The sequence below is a fragment of the Meleagris gallopavo genome, chromosome 5 (assembly GCF_000146605.3).
Source record: "Meleagris gallopavo isolate NT-WF06-2002-E0010 breed Aviagen turkey brand Nicholas breeding stock chromosome 5, Turkey_5.1, whole genome shotgun sequence".
NCBI lineage: Eukaryota > Metazoa > Chordata > Aves > Galliformes > Phasianidae > Meleagris > Meleagris gallopavo.
In genome coordinates this window covers 29,106,759-29,129,303 of record NC_015015.2, presented here as the reverse complement: position 1 = coordinate 29,129,303, position 22,545 = coordinate 29,106,759, and the positions used below count along the sequence as shown (strand labels likewise).

Sequence of the window (22,545 nt, the reverse complement as noted above, 5' to 3'; positions counted from 1 at the left end):
GGCGGACCCGCGGCGGGAAGGGAGGAAGGTTGGCTTTTAATGTCTTGCTGCCTCTAATCTGCCTTTAAGTAGTCTCCGCTTGCGTCACTGACAGGTTGGTGGAGAGCAGCCAAAAGCAGCGTTCGGATTTTCTCATTTTTTATTATTCCCGTGAATATAAATAAATAAATGCGATAAAACAAATGAAGTAAATAAATGAGGAGGAGGGAGGCGGAGGAAGACCTGACCCAGCAGCCACGAGCCTCCTCTCGCCAACGAGCAGCTCTTCGCCTGACCAGAACCCGCCCTGCTCGCGGCGAGGCCACTCCGGCCACCTCCCCGCCGCTGGGATCGGGCCCTAGGGGAGCATCCCCCTGGGAACCGGCGCTGGCCCGCGGCCACTACTCCGCGATGCTGTGCCCCCGTGCCTAGCTGCAGTCTCAGGGACTGTGGGGCTCTGCAAGCTCCCCGGAACAGCAGTGTCATGCAGCAGTAATTTCATCTAGAACAACTGCTTACCCTTGGGGAATACCGGTCTTAAAACTGTATTGTTACTCTCCTCTGATCACAGATATAATACAAGAATTGCTAAGGAGAAGTGAACATATATAGCCATTTCAGATAGTTCCGAGACTTAGATTGGATTTAAGTTAGAAAAGACACCAAATCTTCGCTCAAAGCATCTTTAAACAGCACGAGAATAAAGACATCCCTTTATTATAAAACATCTACATATTCCCCCAAATTATTACAATATGTTTAAAATATTTTTATTTTATAGCTATCCTTAGAGACTGTACCTGAGACACTCCCATACAATTTCAGATAAACCACTGACATCAGCTGGGATTGACTCTTTCCTGGTGGTGAAGCCTAAAGTGTGTTCTCTACATTTCCACAAAGATAAACTATAGCTTTTTATCTGCTTGACTGATCTTATTAAAATGAACAAAAGAAAAATTCAAATCAGTCTGATCATAGTGTTCTTGCTGCCAAACTCAGTGCAATCAGTTTTCTTCCAAAGCAGAACTGTTTAGGCCACTGTAAACAGTGTGGTCCTTTTTTTACTTTGCAGCTCTCTCATGAAACAATATTGTGTTGTGCTAATGATGTGAAGTGTTCTCTAAACAATAGGACCAAGCTTCATTAATGTACAGGACATTGGTGTGTTTTAGACACCTCAAAGTTTGTCTTTTCATTTGATGTGTGCAGATGGTCTCTGATTCACATTACTGGGGTCTGTTGCCTGATTGGATCCCTAAATCTTTGAAATGGGAAAGTGTCAAATATGAGAAGAATAGTGAATACTTCTACTTGCACAGAAAATGGTAGATTTTTCATCTTACCCAATCAAGAGTCTGTTAAGAAGTAATCTGGATTGTTTCTTTCCTACACGATTGCTTTTTCTTAAATCCTGACTACATCCTTCTTTAAACCTGAATCTCACACCTCCTGCAGTGTGCGTGTGTTTGTAAACCTGCTGTTGCAGCAACACCATAAAGAAAAAAAAATAATAAAATAGGTGTTGTTCCTTTGGTTTTAAGAGGACTCCAGTATCTATTTACCAGCCATGATGTTTTTCATATGGGCCCCAAAGTGTCTCTATGGAGAGGGATCTGAAAATAACAGAGATCAAAACAGGAAAGTAAGCAGTAATGCATGTGCAGAAGGAGAGAGGGCAGGGAGTATGCTAATAAGCTAATGATGATAATCCTATTTGGAGAACCAAACAGAGAAAAAGACCTTGACAGAAATTACTGAAGAGCACAGAGGAGATTTTGGTCCACAGTCAAGTATAAGCATTCCTACAAAGGGAAGCTGTTAAATAGTCTCAGGATAGAAAGCATACATATCTGAGTTTTTATGACCAGCAAACAAAAAGGAATCAAATTCTGATCAAACCAAACACTGAGCTTTTGATGAACAGTTAACCAATATTTGCTGTATGTGGTAAGAAACATAAAGGGGAGGTAACATAAATGAATGTTACGACATGTAAATACCGATATGAATTTTTTTTTATTTATACGTGTTTTAAAGTTAAATATTTCAGGTCTACTCTTGCAGGAGTTGTATTTCATTCTGAAACAGCTGACCTCTCCTTTTCTAACAGTAGCCTCAAATGCCACACCACCACCTTATTCAGAAACAGGACACTTGTCGTTACATTTGACAGTTTGTGGACTTCAGATCTCTGTAAAAGTGGGCAAAAAGATAATTTCAATCTGAGTGTCACTTTCTTGATGCTAACACACATTTTAAGTGACTGGAAAGTAATTATTTGCATTCCCATTATTCACCGTATGTGTAAGAGCAACCTGTAGACTTCTCTGACAAATACCTAAATTACAAGCGTCCAAAGTTTGAACAGTAGACTTAAGAAAATCTTCAGCTTCCTGGGGTTTTTATTAGATTTTCCACCATTTCCCTGAATACTTCAGCCCATGATAAAGCCATGATTTGCAGAGGAGGAGGCTGCTAAGAATGCTATATCTGCATCATGTACGATATTCACGTTATAAAATCATGCATATATTTCATTCACAAGCAGGATTATCAGCATTTTAAGTCTTAAAAAGCTCATGGCTTACAAAGAACCATTTCCTACTGAAGCAACTGGACCAGGCCTGTCCAGTTCTACATATTTGTCAGCTGTATAAAAAGGAAACAAAGTTGGCTTCACACTCCCAAGTGCAGGCTTTGGAGTTGAGAATGTATTTATATTTGGTTTGCTCTGCATTTGAAGAGAATGACTATTCATCTGCAGATTAAATTCAGCATATACACATTCATAACAAAACCTCACAAACCTCAAACCAGCAAAAAGAACTCACCAAACCAAAGTCAAGACAGCAACTGAGCTCAAACAACCTTTCCAAAACTAAATCAGAACTCCAGCTCCCACATGTATTCAAAGATGGCTCTGCCTCAATATTAATTCATGTTAACATAATACAGATGGAGCTGATCTTGGATTAGATTTGGAGAATGAGACTGTGTGTGTCCTCAGTTCAGATGCCAAACTGAGGTTAATCTGTCTCTAAGAAGCGATAGGACAGATTCTCTCTAAGAAATCCAGCCCTTTTGCCCTGATTTGGTTTTGCAAAAGGCTGGGAAGCCAACAAATCTCCCAGGCTATGCATTCCTCAAAACAGGGCTGAGCAGACAGGGCCTGCACCGACACATTTGGCTCTAGTATCAGACTCCCTGCAGCCCCAGTACTGATGGCATGACTTGGGCAGGGCAAAGTAGCCAGCTGGCTGCTGCCTACCTGCTTTCAGATTGTGTAAAGAATCACTGTGTTCCCACCTTGTTGTTCTCTATGCTGAGATTAATTCATGTGAAAACAAGGTCCAGATCCTACAGAAGCATCCCCCAAATACTATATCTTTTTAATAATATAGATTTATTTTTTTCTATTTATTTTATCTCAGAACAAATCTCCATTTTGTTCTGATCACCTTCCTTGGTGATCTTTGTTTTGCACTTGTACATGGTGTATCTGAAATTACAGCAAATATATAAATGCCAGGCTTAGATTCAAAACTTGAATGACAATACTGTATTTCATGATTGTATTATAAAACCATTTCTACCAAGTGTAGAAAACTGAGAGCAAAGAAAATTGCAAGCTATCACTTAAGAATAATAGGCTATAATAATAGGATATATTAATAATAGGCTTTTCTTCCAGAAGTTTTAGTGGAATGTATAGCCCTACAGCAGCTTTGTGATTGCATTTTCCATGTAGTGTCACAAAAGTGAGATATTCCAGCATTACTTTTATAAAAGTGGAATACTATCTTTCAAAGACCAGTGTGATGAATGCTTTCTTTCTGATAGCATTTGGTGTAATCCACAAAATCTAAGTAGTCAGCTACTAAACTGAAAACGCCTATCTAAGACCTCTCACAGCCATCTGCTACTCTGCTTTCATTTGATGCCATGTGTGTATTAATGAAATGATTGCATCAGATTATATCTTTTATTCATAAAATCATCTAGGTCATCTTCTTCCACCTGCACTTCCTCATTAAAATGAACAGTTGTGTGTTCATTCTCCTCTTGCTGTGTGAGTGCAACCCTGACACAACTGCTCTGTGCATTTTAATCAGAAATCCTCTATGCTTTTTCTTCTATGAAATTTCTACAAAAGGCAATTTCTTTGTTTCACACCACAGAGAGTGCATTTGAAGAGAAAAGACTTCTGAAAAGGTGCAAGTCCTGCATGCGCTGCCAGAGGTCATCTGCTTTCAAGACAAAGCAACAACAGACCACAACACCATCACTTTGATTCTGAGAAACATGTAGCAGATTCTTGTCCTGTAGACAGTAGTGTTTGTATCAAAACTGCCAATATCAAGGCAAGTATTTATGTTCCTTGATATGAGAATGGAAGCATGCCATGCTAGGGAACAGTAAGGCACCAGCTGCACAAAAGTCAGGCCTTCGTACAACGCATAAACAGAGGAAACATTTACCCTAAAAATGAAATCAAGACTGTTATCAGTCTTAGGACCATGCCTACTGCTTACTACTGAAGAATGCTATGAGTGAAAAGTTCTTTAGCAAATCAATGCATGTTATTAGGAAAGATGGAATAAATGTTAGGGCTTATATGTCACACTGAATTTCTACAACTAATCTTGCCAGCTGGGAACTGGTACAAGAAGTATTCATGAGGCAGGCCAGCACTAAGTAAAAACTTCATAATTTTATGAACTAAAAGAATTTAAAATATCTAAGTGTAACTGCTTTATCTAGAGAATGTTTTATATCTCACTTTTCTAATTGCAGCTCCATTCTTTCAAAGACACATATTCAAAAAGATATGCAGCCCTGTACAAATGTTTGGCAGTTTATGGTAAAATAAGAACTAATCATATGGCCACTAGAATCAATACAGAATCTTGGCAAGATTCTTTTTGTCAAACCTGATTTTCCTCTTTTTCTTACAAATAAAAAAGCTATACATAATAACCAGAAGAAAATTAATCATATACAATGACAATAATAAATTCAAAAACATTTATTTTCAATTCGTATCATAATATCTAAGGTAGTCAATTTTTTGAGTTACTAATGTCAGTTCTGACTTTTGTGTGGTCAAAATTCAAAAATTCATAAGATCTTACTTATACCAGGACATTTGAATATTACTAATGGCCAAATGTTAATGATGAGAAAGTGGGTGCTGCAAAAAAAGCAAAAATAGCAAAAAGAAAGATTCAGTAATAAGAACCAAGTTCCGTATACTGGAACTGCAAGCAGCCTTTGCTTCTTCTATTTTGTGGAAAAAGAATAATCATTTATGAGAAGTTATGCTGCTGTATTTCAATATGAATGCATTACATCAATCATTCTTTTCTGAACTACTGCTTTGCCTTCCCTACATTTGTCTTTCTCCAAATGCTGCATCCTTATATATCCAGATGCTTTCCATTCAGTGACATCATTTGCAGCAGAGTTGCTTTCATTTATTTGGGTTGTCATATCACCACGTCTTCAGCTTTCCTGATATCCATCACTCTTCTCCTCTCCCTCCACATCTCACCAGTCTTAAAAGGGAATTCACATTACATTAAAACATACCAATGGAGGCTATGCTAAAGTAATCCCTCGAAATAACTAGGGCAGGCAAATGATTGATTCAAAAGTAAACTATGAAAGTAGGAGTGAAAAACTCAGTAACAGTGGAAGCTCATAAGAATTTTTAAAATCCTTTTGTCATTCAAAGGTTTGCAGTTACCATAAAAATGGGTGAAATACATTTGATATGCAATTCATTACAGTTATACAAAATATAAATGCTATACAATTCATTAGATATATAAAGTACAAATGCATATACAGTTGTATACGTGCAAACACGTGTCAATGAGTGTTTTATAATTAGAGTTCATTTGACACAAAAAAATATGGCATAATATTAACTAAAGCATTCCATAGGAATTCCTGTTCTCTAGGAATCCTCTTCTGTGAGATTGTTAGGACAATTTGAAAGGCCTATGTGAGGAGGATGCATTCAAATTCCATGTGATTTTAGTCTTTTTCCTAAGTCCCACGTTGAAAACTATTGAAGTATGCTTTCAATTACTTCAGTTCAAGTGGATCAAGAATATACAGTTGAGCAGAATAATCTGATATCCTTTCAATAGTACATGTAATATTAAAAAAAAAAAATCAAGTGAATTTAAATTTTATAATTTTATGGCAGTGTGATGTGTAAGTATTCAACAATGACATGTCTTTAGTCTAGAAGCTTCAGTCTCATTTACAAGTCTACACACTGAAAAATACCAATTCATAGAACCAGAATGTTTTCCTAGAACTACTCCAAGCCATGCACATCTGGAGTTTCACAAGTGGGGATGAAACTGGCCTTTTTATCAACTCCACAACTGCCTTTAACACACTGCATTTTTCAGTGCTGGGCAGAGTGTTACATTTTCAAAACACTATTTGTTAACCTCTCCTAAACAAAAAAAATTCCAGGATATTCTTAAATTTTTTTAATGCTTCTGTTTCAAAATGAAGGAAAATCAATTTTGGAGTATCAAAATGTTCTATGAATATAAATTCCCGGGTTTTAAAAAGATGTGATTAAGTATTCAATTTCTTCTACCCCATAAAATCAAAGTGGTTATATAGAAATTTTTCCATACTTTTAAAGCTGTGAAATATTCAATTGCCTGCTATATTTTTCAGCATCTACCAAAACTCATTTACTTTTGACTATTTTTGAAGGAAATAATTCATGGGGGGGGGGAAGGGGAGAGAAGAGAAAAAAATAAATTCAGTAATTTATAAAACATTGTCAAACTGTGCATGCTTTATTTCTGTGCTTCTAAAAAAAAAATCTTCATTCTACATAATGTCACTATGGTACTGGAAGCTACAGTTTATTTTTCTAGACAATGGAGAAGTCCCTGTAATGTCTCGCATAGGTAACAGTTGCTCTAGGGCTGCACTGAATTGAACACATCCTATGCAAATCTGACCTCATTTTTAACCAGGTATTTACTTTTCATTCAAGATTTAGAACTTCTGCTTTGCAGCTCTTTACATTCTCTTTCACACTTCCCTGCAAGAAATCAGGGTCTATTTTCCTGTGACGAACATATCCAAAGTAGCAACGATTTTTAGAAAAAAAACAGGAAAAAAATTATTTTGTACCTTGCCCCATGATTTCCTTAGTTGAAAGATGTATCTGCCCACCTGAGCAGAAAGCTGAGCATGTCAAGAAGTACCTCCCTTTCCTCTGCCTTCTCCATGAAATCCCCAGGAGGCCAGGGGCTGGTGAGGGCAGGTGGCCCATGCACAGCAGTGCCAATAGCTGTTGGAGAAACCCTTGGGGGACCGTTCTACAGCCAGTGGGGTGGCAGGGGACCTAGAGCACGCCATCATCACCACTTGCCAGGCTGTATGCCTTTTCTGTACTTCCTGTCATTTAAAATGCTAGTCAAGTGAGTGGCAAAGGTTCCAGCAGTGAGAACAGTGAAATAGACCTACACTTGCATGCAAATGGGTGAACATTTTATGCATACATTTTTATCAATTTATTATTTTGTATCAATTAATGAGATTTATTGTAAAGAACACTTTGTGTTTTATCTATTTTTCCTATTTTCCAGGTTTTGAAGCATCTCTTGCACTTGCATGCTTCTGTGCCTGCTGGTCACACGGTAAAAACCACAGAATTTTATTTTCTTCAGTCAGCCTCTCAATTTTGCACACAATTTCCTCAGTACAGATTCATTCAGGTTGTGTCCAAACATTTTGCCTTGGGACAATAAGCCTCTCTTTCCCCTTCCAGATTTACTCTCCTCTTTCTTGTACAGCACAAAACAGAACAGATTCTCTTGGGGAAGTGTCTAAGAACTGGTCCATGGAAAACTTGTCTTATCCCACAGGCTTCACTCTGCCAAATAAGAAATTACAGAGAGCCAACAAAACAGAACCAGGGCATTTGAGGGAATGCAGTATAACCTCACTGTGGTCAAATGTCATGTGAGCATTTAACTTCCTGCACAGGAAGTCAGGAGAGCTTTCAGGCTACAGGTGACTGGTGTAGATAACTGAGGAACTATGTTTTAAGATGAGAATGGGGGGAATCCTCACTGTAAAATATAATTATAGCTTCTGCAATTTATTTTCAACAACACAGTGCGACTTCTCAGATTTAGGAATCAAATAAAATAATTGTTTTGTTACTTCCAGTGAGGATATCTGAGTCAGCCCCATCTTCTATCCTTAGAATTATAATTCATAAAATGGACTAAAATATGTTATAAACCTCCACTCTCCAGCATTTTCAGACATAGATTTCAATGTCTCATATTGCAACACAGCTATCCGGTGTTTTCCAAAACTCTGAAACACTCAACATTTTATGAGGATTCAGATATAGAAGAATCTGTCGTTTCCAGCCCTTATTTCACTGGGACTATAAGGACATTCATGCTAGAATTTTTGGGAGCAAAGACCAGGCTAGTGACTTCAAATATTTGCTGATAATGACCTTACCTAATTAAATATGTCACTAAGTAATATAACATGAAAACATGGATAAGTTATCAGTCTGTTGTGTTTCATTAGTACTTTTTGATAAATTTCATTATTTCATGTATTTCCTCTGAGCAACGGATCTGTCATGGATCAGGAATTGTATTATAAGGAGAAAGAGCTTACAGGAAGGCTAATCCAGGTGGAGAGAAAAAAACTAAGTCCCCGCAGGGCTCTAATAAAAAATTGTGAGTCACATTTAGACTAATTACACCAACAAGTTAGCTAAGTCCAGAGTCACAGTAACTGAAATGTCACTGCAAAATGTTCCCTGGTCTTGAAGGCAGTACGTACGGCAACACTGAATGTGTGAAATCCAAATATAACTGCCACAGAGACAAACAAGGCATGAGAGAAAACATGAGCTCAAAGATAGATCAATTAATTCAAAGAACACCAAGTAGACAGGTGGATGAGTCAGAGATATCAGGCAGGCAGAGTTCCTGTTGAATGGAAAATGCATTTAATACAGCATGTTGTACTATGTGAGACAATGAGACCAACAAGCTAAGATAAATGTGGTGGCACTGTGCCATGATGACAGAAACATCCTTAAGCAAAGAACACAAAATTAGTTTCCGCTTTTAAAAAATTTCTTCTTCTGTGATTCCCCCTTCCCAAGCCAAACAATACAGTTTTCTTCAGTTTTTTAGATTATCTTGGAAAAAATATATATAATATAAAAATATATATATAATATACAGCAAGATATTCTCTTTGATGTGATAGATAAGAAATATTTTTCTTTCATTTTGAAGAGTAGGTCAGAGACATACATTAAGTGAATATATCTAGACATACTTAAAGATTTTTAATTGTTCTTTTCTCTAGGGAAAAGCAATTGCAGGGAAAAGCAATTTTTCCAGTGCTAGTAAGTGCCAATGTACTTGAAGCACAAGGCAGAGATGACTGTCCTGCAGAGATGGTATGTCACATCACAGCTGGCTCTGCAGCAAATCTGGTGCACTGCTACAGTATCTATGAATAGCTCAGTATTACTTTTTTTTGTTTTGTTTTTATTTTTAATTAAGCAAATGTGTAAGTTGGAAAGCCAAATCATAATATACATAGAAAAGACAAATATGAAGTTGTACATTACTCAAATTATAAATTGTCTTGTGACTGCGTAGCAGTACATTCTTACTTAAAAGAATAAATGTTTCTGATATTTGTCATTTATTATGAAAATCATTTTCTCAAAAGTGAAATAGCACTTTTGGATGCATATCACTGCATTTAATATAACACATAAACCTCCAGCATTTTGACGGGAATAATAAACAATTCAAAATGTGCACACAACAGCATTGATGTTAATTCTCAGTACATGCAGCAAGTTGTACTAGGATCTGGTCCAAGAGACACAGTCGGAGAAAATGAAAACAGAGCTTCTCCACTTCACTTTTTTCAGCCTCCGTATTCGATGGTTGACTAGAAGTATGCATAGATTTAAAACATAGTAATTAAAAAAAAAAAGAGCTTCAATAAAATAGTCATGCTTTCATGTGCTTTAGACTATATGCTAGTATCATTGTCTTTGAAACAACAGCAATATTCTAATTGATTCAAGCCCCCAGTATTTTTATTATCAACACAAAAATACACTGCATTTTTTTTGTTCTACGTTTAAGTTATATTTGTAGTTCCAGTCTTCCAAAATTATATTTACCAAAGTGAAACACATTCCACTCTTCAAGTGATTTTTAAAGATATCAACCTATGATCTGGGAAAATACTAAAATATTTTATAAATGATTCAAGTTGGATATAGTACTCTCTTTCCTCAGTATACTTCCCTCCACTGCTTTCACTACATAGATTCTCACCTTTGTTTGTATGTGTGTGTGTGTGTAAATAGCAAGGAATTTTGCAGAAAATGCTAAATTAAGGTAAAGAGTTCATATCAGGGATGGAAAGTAGGCCTTGTTGTAATACACAAATTTTGTCCCCAGCCCAGGAATTTAACTATACACTCTTCAGTGCCATCTGCAGTAATCAGATGCGTTCAATAACTTAAGAGATTATCAAAGAAAAAGCCTTAACACCTCCATTATCTAACAGAAAAAGCTCCTTCTTCACTGCTACGACCTTATGCTTTCAGGTTTTTCCTATACTTTTTAAACTGTGGCAGAGAAAAAAAAAAGAAAGGAAAAAAGAAAAAAAAAAGTCCCTTTATCCAGCTTAATACCCATGGTTTTAATCACCACAACACCTTCTTCAGTTAAGGAGGGACAGAATTGTACTTGCATCTGTAAAGACTTGTGAGTGGCAGTCCATGCTCACCCCCTGAGCCTGGAGAATATTTTATCCCTGTACTTCCTTCCATATCCATATTCAACAAAGCGTGGAGATTCTCCTTAGTCCTCTTTTTGTTGCTAATGTATTTATAGAAGCATTTTTTTTTCAGTGGCAGTAACCAGATTAATCACTAGCTGGGCTTCTAATTTTCTCCCTATATAGCCTCATGACATATTTGTAGTCCTTCTGAGTAGTCTACTCCTTATTCCAAAGGCCACAAACTCTTTTTCTTCCTCAGTTCTAGCCAAAGCTCTGTTCAGTCAGATTAGTCTTCTTCCCCACCGGCTTATCATTTAACACATGAGAATGGACTGTTCATGTGCCATTAAGATTTCCTTCTTTAAGAGTGTCCGGCCTTTTTTTCCCTTTCAGAACTGCCTCCCAGGGGACTCTGTCAATCAGTCTCCTAAACAGGCCAAAGTCTTCCCTCTGGAAGACCAAGGTGGCAATTCTGTTAACACTCCTCCTTAGATTTCCAAGAATCAAGAATTCTATTAATTCGTGCTCACTATACCCAAAATGGCATCCAATCTTCACATCACCCACAAGTCAGCATTTATCTGTTCTGTAGTATTTGTGGCATTCTCTATACTTAGATTGGCAAATGCCATAAATACCATGATAAATTTAACCACTGTGAATGATAAATGTCAGGCTTTTAATAGCACCCACTGTTTCCCTGTCACCACATGACCCTATTTGGATACTGCACAATCATCTTCTTGGATTATTATTTGTAAAAGAAATCATGTTTTTAGTACTTAAAAGGACGTTGTACGTGCTTTGTATAATATACATAGACAGAACAAGCAAAGTATACCTTTTAGCAAAAGGAAGATCTTTCAGGGTACTATTCCTGTTCATTTAATATTTCTTTTTATTTACAAAAATAAGTTCAGAAGATAGATTCCTGTTTCTAGTAACTGCTAGTACAATGGGCAAAATCCATTATCTCAGTTAAAATGAAAAGAAGTAAATTTGTCTAGCAAGCTGATGACTGTGGCTGATATTACATTTTATTAGAAAGAAAAATTCTACAAAACTATTGCTGCAGATCTTAAAATACTGAATGTGACACTAGACACAGCACACATTCTCAACATGACTTTGGACACTTTTTACACTTCCAGCAGTATGTGGTGTATTTAGGCTACATCTGAAGATCATATTTCTGTGGATTTTTGACTGCAGACTGTAAGTCACATTTGACTAAAAATACTCAAATTCTGATCTTTTCTCAAAATTCTAAAGTTCTTAGATTTTACCTCAAGCATAAAATCAAAGTGGGAATTGAGTTCTTTCTTAGAATTCAGGCTACAAAATATCAGCAGTTCTGTGATAATCAAATGTGTTTGAATTTTCTGGCAAGAAATGTTTGTCCTTCCAAAATCCATGATGTTATGTTGCTAGAGATACTCATTTGCCATGTTATACAGACATGATCTCTAAATTGTGTTTGAGTTAGAGGCATTCTTCAATTGCAAAGAGAAGGTAAAGGGAAAACTTAGAGAAAATACTTGTATTTCAGAGAACTCGGAACCAAATGCAAAAGACTATCACCAGCAATAACATAACAACTCATTTTCCTATGTACAGTGAATTCATCAGTACCACATAAGTCTCATTCAAAGACCATTAAATTTAGCTGCCAAAATATACCGGCAGAAGACCAAGAGCTACTGCTGCATTACTGCGATTTGTCTAGTTGCCATATAGAGCTAAGCTGCACAAGATAGCTCCAATCCAATCATTTCAACACTAATAAGTGTTGTAAATCACTTTTGTAAACCACTTCATCACATATTAGTGGTTTCTATGTCTATAATACAAGAAATCATAATTTTATAGCATATCTGGGCAACTTGTAGTATTTCATTGTAATGGATTGTGACATTTAGTCATATTAAGCCATATTAAACATAAAATTCCTACTAAATATTCTTTCCCATGTATGTATATATGGTAATTTAAGAATGGTTCAAATAAATTGTTAAATTTTTTAAAGCATATAACCACAAACTTTATTTCTCACAATCACTTCCTCAGTTATCCAGCTGCAAGAAACTCTTTCTAGATTTCAGTGATCTGAAAAATCATAACTTTATCTCTTCATACCTCAAAATTTGCATCTTCTTTTGGAAGATATATAGCATTACGAGTATCAAAGATGTTAATAGACACAAAAGGGGGAAACTGTCTTTCAAGTAACTGGATTCTTTTAACTCCCTTACTGTTGGAGTTAATGGCTATATCACAATAAAAATAATAAACTACTACATATTTCTTATTGATTCAGTCACTAAGAATATTAACATCGTGCACACACTCATATCTGTTATGAGTTCAGTGTATTAACTATGAATGAAACAGCAAATAAAGTTGAATTCACACCAATGGTGATCTACCAAATAAATTAATGATATTAATTTACATCATCAGTTATTCTAATTGTCAAACTAATACAGATAATGGAGTCAAAAGTTTAGCACAAGAAAGGTGTTTTCTGTTAAGAGTGTAACAGAAGACAGAGGAGGACATTATTTCATTTATTCTTTAGCCCACAATAAATTTACAGCCATAAAAATGGTGTGGTTTAACTAACGGAAAACAATGTTTTCTTGCAGGTGGATTTCCTTGTTCCTTGACAGTGAAGGATCTCCTTGTTTTGGTAGTAAATTCAAGACATAATTCATATAAAAGTAAGAAGTACTTTTTTTTTCTTATGGTCTGAGATCTCTGTGCTTAAAAATCTGCTGAGGTTTCTATTCCTGCAATGACTGTAATTTCTGGCTTACCTGAAAATCAGAGCACTGCAAACCATACTGCATTGGCTTTTCAAAAGAAGTAATTCAGTTCATTAATCTAACAGTTAATTTTTTTACTAACCAAAAATATTTTTAATACATGAGTCAAGATGGACAATTTTCTTGCTAAAAATTGATGTTCCTTATTCTCTTTAGTGTTTATTTATTTATTTGTTTGTTTGTTTATTATTAAATAGAAACTTAACTTTTAAAGGTAGAAACCTGTGTCCTGGAAATATTTTATATAATCAAAACAAATAGACAACTTGCATGATATTCAATATCAAAAGACATCTATCATGTAAATGTGACAATATGGCTTGATTCCTCCTTTTTTTGACACCTAGTGCTGTAAGCCCCTGTGGATCTGGATGCTGTGGATGATCTCCCCACCTTGACTGTCCCAACAGTGTGTTGCTTCCAGACTCCTTCCTCCTCTGAATAAAATGAACTGACTTTTCTCCCACTTCCCAATTCATCTGAGGTACCTATGATACATCCAAGGAATATCAAATGGAGAGTAGTATGCTCTCCTCTACTAGAGAAGAGGAACTGTGTTTTAGCAACCATAAAATTGTGTTTTAACCGTAAGTAAGTCATGGAAGGTACCTGATAAAACTTAGGTAGCAAGGCAATAAGGAAGTACTTTAGAGATTAGTTCTGAGTCCCTTCTGATCAGGAAGAGATCACCAGTAAGAGTATTGTCAAAGAGAATGAGGAATATGCTGGATTTTTTTTCAAAGGGTCTCGATTCCCTCGTGAGTTATGCAGTGTCCTTCAGACTTCGTCTGGTGTAATGGCAATGCTGATAGGGAAACTGAGGAACTGTGCTTTAGAGAGTGTCTGCAACTTCAGCTGTTCCAAGACAGCCAAAATTAGTTGCAGTAGCAGCAGAGCAATTTCTGACATGTAATTCTGCCTCTCTTTCAACTCTCCGTAGTTGGCTGTGTGAACTCTTCCTTTGTGATGAAAAATAAGGTCATCACCACGTATATTAAATTTTTGCTAATGTCTACTGAAATCATTTTATGCATTTCACACAGGACAGCCTAATCACAAAGTAAAGCTATCTTTTAACTACATATCAATGTTTTTTTCCCCCAATAATTAACATTTCTGTACGAAATTTGCAAGTGTCAACAGTCATAACCACCCTCATGAGAAAAAGCAAAAGATAACTGGTTGTATATTGGCTGCCTGAATTGCTTCTTTCTTGAGTCCAATGAGTGAGATTTACTAATCACTCACTATTTACATATACATATGTATATATTATTTACATATATATTTTATCTTGATAATAACAGAGATAATGATAATAATCCAGAGATGAGATGCTCCAGCATGGATTTAACTATTAGTAGAAGAAAGCAACAATCTCTTCCTGTCTGGTCCTTCTATTAAATCTGTCCTAGCAGCAAAGTAAACGTAAATTTTTTTTTATCTTTTCTCTATTGTTGCATGATTATTGTAGATTAATCTGACTGTCACATATACTTGGTTATCTAAATTTTTTACTATAAATCTCTCTTAGTCTATATCCATAAGCTATGGGATTCAATTTTTCTAAATTCTTCTAAAGATAAAAATTTTCATACTAGTGCTTAGCCTCAGGGTGGCATTTTTAAGGCTTTAGATGTAACATCCTTTTTAGAGATTAGCACAAAGTAGATAACTATCAAATTTATGACGACTATTGTACCATCTTTTTTTAAAAAGAGCCTTGAAGAGCTAACAAGAAACTTCTGAAACGTCCTTATTTTCTGTTAAAAAGCGATCATTTTAAACTCAATCTTTATTTAGTATAAAAAACATTAACAACTATAACTGAGTCTTGCTGTAAAACGTAAGCAGGATACATTTCAGCAATAGGTTCTGTTAGCAGAATTTTGTTCTAGCTTATGTGACCCAAATTCCTTTCCATCAAACTGGTCAGTTGCATTATCTATATTTAAAAGTTCTAAAAATTTCCCAAGTTTTATTTCCATAAATAGTTATCATACTTCCCATTCCACTGAATTATTGAAGTTTTCACTGCGCTGACTGCGAATGCATATTTGATAATGGGATAACTGCATTAAAATTGAATATATCTGGAAACATGCTATAAGAAGAGAAAAAGGATAAGGTGCCAGTACTGTTTAATCATACCCTACTTGTGGTCAAGCATACCATATTTTACATAATCCTTGCTGCTCCTATCCATCTCCATAAACTGTAAATTACATAGCCAGAACTTTCTATGGAAAGAATTTTTTCACCAGTCATGGAATCAGTGACTTCCTTCAGTTCCCTCCTTATGCCCACAAGCTTAAGTATAAAATTCTAACCAGTCACAGCAGTGCTGCCAGCCGTATGCTTGCCATTCCTGACCTATTGGAGCCAGGCAGTCAGGAATCCACAGGGCCTGACTTACTAAGCCCTTTGCATACTTGTTTAACATTTTAAGCTCCATTTAGTCGCAATTTATGTCCAGTATCATCTCATTAATTCACAGTAATACCTGAGATGACCTCTTTGATCAGCCATATCTTTCAAAGAGTAAGCAAGACTAAGCAAGAAAAGCTCATTTAATGTCATTTATGTTTGAACACTTGATTTTCTCTTGTTCAAAAACCTGGTGTTCCTATATATATTCAAAACATACAATTCCTCAATTATATGAATTTCAGCTTAATGTCCTACTCTGGAAACCTTCTTGAAAACACTGGTAGATGTTGACCTTCCCTTAAGAGATTCACAGATAATTAATCTCTACTGCACTGTGAAAAGTTCTGTTTGTAGAAGGATTTCAGTGACATTTTGTGCAGTATATTTCAGATTTATGTTCAAGTTTCATTTACATTTAACAATTCCATCCACCTTCTACGCCTAAAATCAAATAAATAACTCGAAGCAGCTAAATATTTCAAATACATTTCAGTGGTAGGGAATTACAGTAGTACCTAAGCCAACTGGCTTCAACTGCCTTCTATTATTAAGTAAACTAGAGACAGGTAGTAAACATGTCTAAATTAGTCAAAAGATAAGACCAGTTCTGCTTAACTGCAGATCACAATAAATGACCAGTTTAAACGCCCTTCCAAAGATTAAGAGGTAGGAGGAATAGAAAAAGTTTCTGTTCATCTATTTAAACTATCTATTACTAAATCTTTTTTTTTCAATTTGCATTTGAGAATAAAATTAGCATTAAATCTCATGTTTTTAACCACCTGTAATGGCCCTTAGCTAAGCACGTGCCTAACTACAGGTACTGATACATACTTTAATTGATTTCTTAAATCAAGTTTAGACTAACTCCAGTCTGTACACAGTTCAAGCTATGATACTGATTAGTTCCATTATTTTGATAAAAACCTCCCAGGTGATTCTGGTTCTTTGCCTTTTAGGTATTACTTTTTTAAAACAATGAGCGCAGTTATAAAAAAGTCATGGTGAGGAACACAGAAGCCCATGAAAAGCATATGTAGGTCAGGTAATAAGAATAGCAAAGATTATGGATTAGAAACTGCCTGAGACATATGAATGATGATGTGCAACTAATCAGGGCAATAACAATTATATGTTTACACAGCAACAGTTCGGTTCTTTGCATTAGTACAACTAAGGCTTCTGGCTTTGAGAAGATGGAAGAAAATGAGTAAATTGTCAGTTAGAAATAATGTTTTGTCATAAATATTTATAACCCACAGAAAACAATTGTATGACTCTCAAGTACTAAGTTAATTAGTTATAAATTGCTTTCTAGGTGAATTAGCATAATCCTTCTTGAGAGGCTTTGGCTTTCAGTAAGTTGATATTAAATTATTTGGGTTATAATTAACGCAATGGAAAAAAAAACAATTCTAAGCCCATTCAGTGAGTGTGAGAGGTTTCCTTCTTGTTTCACTCCTTAGGTCTACCCTCAAGGTTTTTTTCTAGTAAATGATAGTTCTTTTGTTTCAACTTTACAAATTAAAACTATAAGTATGAAATATGACCTAATATGTCCACATCATTTAGAAAGATATGCATGACAAATTTGATGGGAGTTTCCAAATCCCAAGGTATTCACAGACTCATTTTTAACCAAATAACACTTACAATAAAACAATCAGAAACATTCGTAGGTTGCAAGTCCCAGATCTTTATTTATAAAGCAATAAATATTAGAAGCACAAATAAATTGCACAAGTGTGTAAACAAACTGTACAATGACGGAGAAGTTCAGGAAGGGCTGCCAGAAGACTCCAAGAAGCATACTGTCATCCTGAGTGGGAAGTAAATGTAGGGAAAAGTGCTTAGAAGCACTTGCGGTGGACAATGGATGGACCAGCTTCATCATACTCCTGTTTGCTGATCCACATTTGCTGGAAAGTGGACAAAGATGCTAGAATGGAGCCACCAATCCAGACAGAGTACTTGCGTTCAGGTGGAGCAATGATCTAGGATGAAGAGAAACAGCAAAATCCTATGTTAACAGTTGTATTCCTGCACAACTAATCCACATCATCAACACACCAAGCTGCTAGGAGTTTCTTTAAGTAAGAATGTATGGTAACGTACTGGTCTTCAGCACCTGGTAACGTAATATTCTTTAAGTAAATCTACAGATCAATTTTCCTGATTTGTAACAATTGCTTCTCGTTAATGTAATTATGTTAATTAAATGACAATACTTCTTATTTGCCCTCAGCTGATGGTCTCATTTACGAGTTGTTCCTATATCCCAATTTAATGACATGGACATTTTCCCCAAACTTATTCATATTTTATAGTAGAGTCAAAGTCCTCACCTTGATTTTCATTGTGCTGGGAGCAAGTGCAGTGATTTCTTTCTGCATGCGATCAGCAATACCAGGGTACATTGTTGTACCACCTGAGAGGACGTTATTAGCATACAGATCCTTACGAATATCAATATCACACTTCATGATGCTGTTGTAGGTAGTTTCATGAATACCAGCAGATTCCATACCTTGAGAAAAGAGAAGCTGATCAGTAAATTATTAAAGAGGTCTTTGTGAAAAGGTCACTAGAAATATGAACTTTTATTGTTTTGTTCTACAATTGCTTATTGATTACTAGTTGTACAGAAAAATACAAAAAAAAAGAAAAAGAAAAAAAACCACAAGCCCAAAGCTGTAGGACAAGCTTAGAAAACTAATATTTTTGTTAGAAAAAGCTAAGAATCATAATGCATGTGCAAAGAAAAGACAAGACCTGCAGTAAGAGAATAGTTAGACACATAAGATACTCACTTATTGTGAGTCTACACCATTTATAAACACGAAGGCAAGACCGAGACATGGATGAAGATGTTAATATTAGGCGATAAGTAAAAAGAAACCAGAAGCAAATGTTCATAGGTTGCATTCCAATTTATAATTTTAACAGGTGCTTCCTGAAAGAACTGACACTAAATCCACAGTAACACATCAGCTGATGAACAACTGCATTTGTTGCTTGGGGCTTAGATTATAAGCATTTGCTGTTATCCGTCAGCTGCATCTACACACAGCAAAACCAGCCATCTTGTCCGTGGCTAGATTTAATTTCAGTGTATGTAAATATACACTTCTTCCTTATATCTTTTTCTGGCACACATTTTAATTCTTCATGGAACCAGATAGTGTTTGAAGTAGTGAATAGTATAGGTGGTACAAATACAGCACTGAAAACTGTTCTTGACACTGGTGACTTGACAACATTGTCAGTCACATTCCATCACTAAAAATTGTGAACTTAAAAGCTGGCCTAAAAGTTCCAACAGGAGTCCAGAGCTCAGCTAATTACCAGCTAGTAATCACATTAGCCACAGCTAACAGGAAGAAGAGAATCAAACTCCCTAATTACACTTGATTTTGTGCAAAACGTAGATAAAAAGGAAGAGGAATGGGACACCTTCTACAACTTCTGATTCATTTGCACCTCCTACTGAAAGAAGAATTTCCTGAAAGCACTTACCAATAAAGGATGGCTGGAATAAGGTTTCAGGGCAGCGGAAACGTTCGTTACCAATTGTGATCACTTGACCATCAGGCAATTCATAGCTCTTCTCCAGGGAGGATGATGAAGCAGCTGTGGCCATTTCATTCTCAAAGTCCAGTGCAACATAGCACAATTTCTCTTTGATGTCACGAACAATCTCACGTTCAGCTGCAGGTACACAGAAATCAAATCAAGTTTTGGAGAAGCAAAATACCAGGGAAAGAAGATGGGTCAAGGGAGACATGAGGATATTCAGAAGAGGTCAAGCTGAAGGACTGACCTGTTGTCACAAAGGAATAGCCACGCTCTGTGAGGATCTTCATGAGGTAGTCGGTCAGATCTCTGCCAGCCAGATCCAGGCGCATGATAGCATGAGGCAAAGCATACCCCTCATAAATGGGCACATTGTGGGTGACTCCATCGCCAGAGTCAAGAACAATACCTGAAAGAGAAATGCCAGAAATCAGTTGGAATCACCTTAGAAACCTTACAATACAGCAGTACTACAGACAACAGAACATTTTCAGGTAGTATAAAGCAGCGTGGTTCTATTTTAGCCAGCTACTGACATGCAGGTCTTGCCAACTCCTTCCGATATTCCCGTTTGGTCAAACAATCCCCATAAAAAATTGTCTCATACAGACTTTTAATGAATTCATACGAATAGCCTCCCAATACTACACTGAGCAGCAAGTGTATTGATGGTAGTGATCGTCTTGATCCAGTAAAGGGCAACTCTTAGGCCCAATTTAAACTCAAACTGGTGTAATACTTGTGTTAATTGCAGTGATGTCTCCTTGTTTGCATGACAAGCAGCAGGAAAATTAGTTTCTTAGCGCCTTTCTTTTAAACCAACGCAGACAAATTCATATAGTTCCTTCCACAGACTAGCTTTCCTGCTAGTTAGTCACCTTTAATAAACATAATCTTAAAAAAAAAAAAATAAGCCAACAGCATAATTTTCTGCAAACTGGAATGCTGCTTTGTATGTTTGTCTATGTGCATGTGTTTGGAGTGGGAAGGAGGGAGGGTTTGTGGGTCCTGAAAGGAAAGTCTATTTTACCTGTGGTACGACCAGAGGCATACAGGGACAGGACAGCCTGGATTGCCACATACATAGCAGGTACATTGAAGGTCTCAAACATTATCTGGGTCATCTTTTCACGATTGGCTTTAGGGTTCAAGGGTGCTTCTGTGAGCAAGGTGGGGTGCTCCTCAGGGGCCACACGGAGTTCATTGTAGAAAGTGTGGTGCCAGATCTTTTCCATATCATCCCAGTTGGTGATGATGCCATGTTCAATGGGATATTTCAAAGTAAGGATACCTCTTTTGCTCTGTGCTTCATCACCCACATAGGAATCTTTTTGACCCATACCAACCATAACACCCTAAAAGAACAAAATACAGGAACACATGACTTGAGAAAGACAACATCGCAGAACTAGATTTACACCTCAATCAACTATGCTATTTTCCAGAAAGGTACAAGCAGTAATGCCACTACAAGGCTGTTAAAGATATTTATTAAAATACTAGCTCAACAGATCTTGAAGCTCTCTCTTGAAATTATTTTTCCTTTAATCAGATCAAAGGACTTCTCCCACTTTTTTTTTTTAAAATATATGTCCTTCACTTTCAACTACCTCTTTCTGGACCAAAGTTCAATAGATAGTGAAAAGCACATTAAGCTTTTTGCCACAGAAATTATAGGAGAAAAAGCCCTGTGTTTTCTGTGTTTTGAACAAATTGTGAGAAAATACAAGGAGAATGAAAGGGGACCCCAGAAAAAGAGGCTTAGAAGGTGGTAAGAAGGCAGAGACAGACAAAAGCAGCAGAGGAAATGCAAGGGCTTGATGTGTGGGACATTGGGTTGGATGGGTGGGATAAATTCAGCCTATGGAGATGCCTTTGAACCAACACCAGAAGCATGTCTAGCTAAGGGAATGGTGTGGGCAGCAGTTCTGGAGGAAAATGGGTTTGGACTCACTGTGGGAGAGATGAGGGATACTAGTGAATTGAAAAGAACTGGTACAAGGGGTGACAGTGACAGAGATAAGACGATGGCAAGCCAAAGAGGGAAATGTAGGGAAGCAGCACAGACAACAGAAAAGGTGTCAGTAGGATACAAGGGAAGAGAAGGCTGGGGTGGCAGGAGAAGAGCAGAATTAAGGAGTGGGGCTGACTCCTGAAGAGAGAATGGAGCCTGGTTCTGTCCTTGGGCAGGAATTTACCTGGTGCCTGGGGCGGCCAACGATGGATGGGAACACGGCCCTGGGGGCATCGTCCCCAGCAAAGCCCGCCTTGACCAGCCCCGAGCCGTTGTCGCACACCAGCGCGGTGGTCTCCTCGTCGTCACACATCTTGGCTGATAGGCACGGACCTGCAAGACAGCGCGGCAGCGCATACAGACCCCTGCGGGCACCTTCCGGGAACACGGGAAGCGAGTGGCTCGGCGGGTCCCGCGGGGTTCGGCCACGCTCAGGCAGGCTTCCGACGGGAGCCGTCGGCAGCTGCCTTCGCGCTTCAAAAGGCACCCAGAACGCTAACTTAGGGCATCACTAGCGGAACCCTCAGGGCACGGATCAAAATGGATGAGCGAAATGGTATCTCAGAGTCCGACTCTGCCCAGCGCACTCTGCCACCGGCGGGGCACCGCGCCCCGTCGAGCCGCAGCCACTCCCGAGGGGTGGAGAAGGGCAGAGGGCGGTGTCCCCGTCCCCGTGCTCGCGGCAGGAGCAGGCAGAGCACCGGTAACAACCGCACAAGCTGAGCCGGTCAGTGCCTCCCGTCGGTGCCCCCCATCCATTCTTCTCTCTCTCCATCCCTTCCATCCCTCCTTACAGCACCACTCACCGGAGCAGCACAGACAGCGAGAGGTTACCGAGGAGCGCCTGGGTGCCGGCGGGGCAAGAAGCTGCCGCTTTATAGC

At 37.4% G+C, this 22,545-nt stretch overlaps 1 protein-coding gene across 1 annotated transcript; it reads right to left on the bottom strand.

Moving 5' to 3' along the window:
* Positions 1–17,752: 17,752 nt before the first annotated feature.
* On the bottom strand, positions 17,753–22,539 carry LOC100303693 (actin, alpha cardiac muscle 1). The gene is made up of 7 exons (XM_010711583.2): positions 22,470–22,539; positions 21,848–21,996; positions 20,680–21,004; positions 19,897–20,058; positions 19,593–19,784; positions 18,422–18,603; positions 17,753–18,070 (listed from the first exon to the last, which is right to left on the bottom strand). The coding sequence occupies exons 2-7, from the start codon at positions 21,974–21,976 to the stop codon at positions 17,927–17,929; spliced, it is 1,134 nt and encodes a 377-aa protein (XP_010709885.1). The 5' UTR covers positions 21,977–21,996; positions 22,470–22,539; the 3' UTR covers positions 17,753–17,926.
* Between the last annotated feature and the right edge of the window lie 6 nt (positions 22,540–22,545).